Raw genomic sequence first — 2500 nt, 5'->3', positions numbered from 1 at the left:
ATTCATTATCATCCGTTTATACCAGCGCGTTCCGGATTTGTCATGAAATTTGGAATTTCATGAATAACCAATTGGGTATTTTCATTTCTCCTTTTCAATGAAATTCAAATTCTGAAGTAGCAGTCAAATGGTATGGAATGCATTTAAGTTATTTTCTTGACGTATAGTTAATTCATTTATTTGTTTGTTTTGTGGACATAATATCCTTTTTATTCATGCAAATATTTCATGTGTTTTATTTTTCTCACAAGTATGAGTGTCCCATCGTTTCCGGGAGTTTTCGTTTTATTCATTCCGTCAAATTTCTTTATCCAAAATACAATTCTAAATAAATTTATAATTTCCTTAGTTCTATATGATCCAAGAATATTTCATCTACTGAGCAAAAGGAACTACATAATACATATATCATATATATATATATATATATATATATATATATATATATATATATATATTATCATACAAGGTGGCCAGTCCAGTACCTTCTGCGTAATTCCTGGTTGATTGCCATTATGAATTTGGGTGCATATGGTTTACAGAGCTTTTCTTATTATATGGAGATGTAAGTGGTGACTATGCCTATGCATGTAAGGCCGTTTAAGTTCTCCTCGTTAATGATTTATTACCCTAAACCCTGGAACAGTATGTAATTAGATTTAAAACGACGACAAATAGAATTACCTACCGCAGAACAGAAGGTTTTTTCCTCATTGGTGACAGGATCAACAAAAATTTTTACTCTCAGTGCGATGGCTTGAGGAACGGCTAGTGTTGTGCTGAATAACCAAATAAACGCTATGACAACCTGGAGGAAGATAATGAAGGTTAATAGTTAATAGTTGTTCGAGTCATACGTTGCCTTAGGAATAACAAAATCTGGTTGTCATCTTATGTGTCGTACGCGCACACACACGCACACACACACACACACACACACACATATATATATATATATATATATATATATATATATATATATATATATACACATATATATACATACATATATATATATATATATATATATATATATATATATATAGATATATATATGTATGTATACACACACACACACACACACACACACACACATATATATATATATATATATATATATATATATATATATATATATATATATATACACATATATATATATACATACATATATATATATATATATATATATATATATATATATATATATATATATATATATATATATATGTATGTATCACACACACACACACATACACACACACACACACATATATATATATATATATATATATATATATATATATATATATATATATATATATACATATCAATCCATTAAGGAGATTCCTCAAAAGTTGGTCACTTCAGAAAGAGGTATCACTAATATATTTATGATTTCTCTGGACACAATATAGTCAGTCACAGCCATATTCATACTTTAACTGTTGACTCGAGGATGAACCATCTATGCCGAAAACTTCCATATATTGCATTAACTCGCCTTGCTTCTGAATTTCGACGGTCGCGCGTTTAACGGGAAGACGATGGCTCTGTAGCGGTCGACGGCGATCGCCGTCAGAGTGAAGATGGAGACGTTGACGCTGACCGTCTGGAAGAATGGACAGAAGGCGCACATGAAGTGAGGCAGGTTCCAGCGCTGTAGAAGAGCCGCCTGGAACTGGAATGGAAAAGGGAAAAAATAATGTTAAATGTATTGGAGAATATGAACCGAATGCAGTAGAATAGTAATTTATCAAGTGATCATCATTTCCAGGATTATGAATTTGACTGGAAAGGAAAAAGGAAAAATTAATGTTAACAGTAGTGGAGAATATGAACCAAAATGCAGTAGAATAATCACTTATCAAGTAATCATTTCCAGGATTATGAATTTGGTTCCAGCGCTGCAGAAGAGCCGCCTGGAACTGGAAAGCAAAAAGGAATATTGGATCTTATCAGTAATGGAGAATATGAACCAAGAACTGTAGAATAATCATTTATCAATTAACCGTTTCCAGGATTATGAATTTGTTTCTAGCACTGCTGAAGAACCGTCTGGAACTAGAAAGCAAAAAGAAAAAACGGATGTTGCCGGTTGTGGAGAATATGAACCCAGTGTAATTGAATAATCATTTATCAATTAATCGTTTCCAGGATTGTGAATTGGTTCCAGAGCTGCAAAAAAGACGCCTGGAACTGGAGACCAAAAAGAACAAAATGGATGTTAACAGTAGTGGAGAATATGAACCAAGTGCAGTAGGATAATCATTTATTAAATAATCGTTTCAAAGTTTATGAATGTGGTTCCAACGCTGCAGAAGAGCCGCCTGAAACTGGAAAGTAAAAAGGAAAAATGGATGTTGTCAGTAGTGGAGAATATGAACCAAGTGCAGCAAAATAATAATTTATCAATTAATCGTTTCCAGGATTATGAATTGGTTCCAGCGCTGTAGAGGGGCGGCCTGGAACTGGAAACAGAAAAGGATGGCTGTTAATT

The 2500-nt window shown here is 32.8% G+C and overlaps 1 protein-coding gene across 5 annotated transcripts in view; it reads right to left on the bottom strand.

The window, feature by feature from the left end:
* LOC135207503 (substance-K receptor-like) overlaps positions 1–2500 on the bottom strand; it is a 130985-nt gene that overhangs the window by 14736 nt on the left and 113749 nt on the right. For all 5 annotated transcript variants that reach the window (XM_064239325.1, XM_064239324.1, XM_064239323.1 and 2 more), the window contains 2 exons: positions 1505–1681; positions 689–808 (listed from right to left, as the gene is read on the bottom strand). In XM_064239325.1, the coding sequence (XP_064095395.1) occupies positions 689–808; positions 1505–1681 (297 nt within the window). The remainder of the gene's footprint in view (positions 1–688; positions 809–1504; positions 1682–2500) is intronic.

Source organism: Macrobrachium nipponense, chromosome 32, assembly GCF_015104395.2.
Source record: "Macrobrachium nipponense isolate FS-2020 chromosome 32, ASM1510439v2, whole genome shotgun sequence".
Classification (NCBI taxonomy): domain Eukaryota; kingdom Metazoa; phylum Arthropoda; class Malacostraca; order Decapoda; family Palaemonidae; genus Macrobrachium; species Macrobrachium nipponense.
The sequence above is the reverse complement of the archived record's forward strand: the minus strand, read 5'-3'. Positions and strand labels throughout refer to the sequence as shown.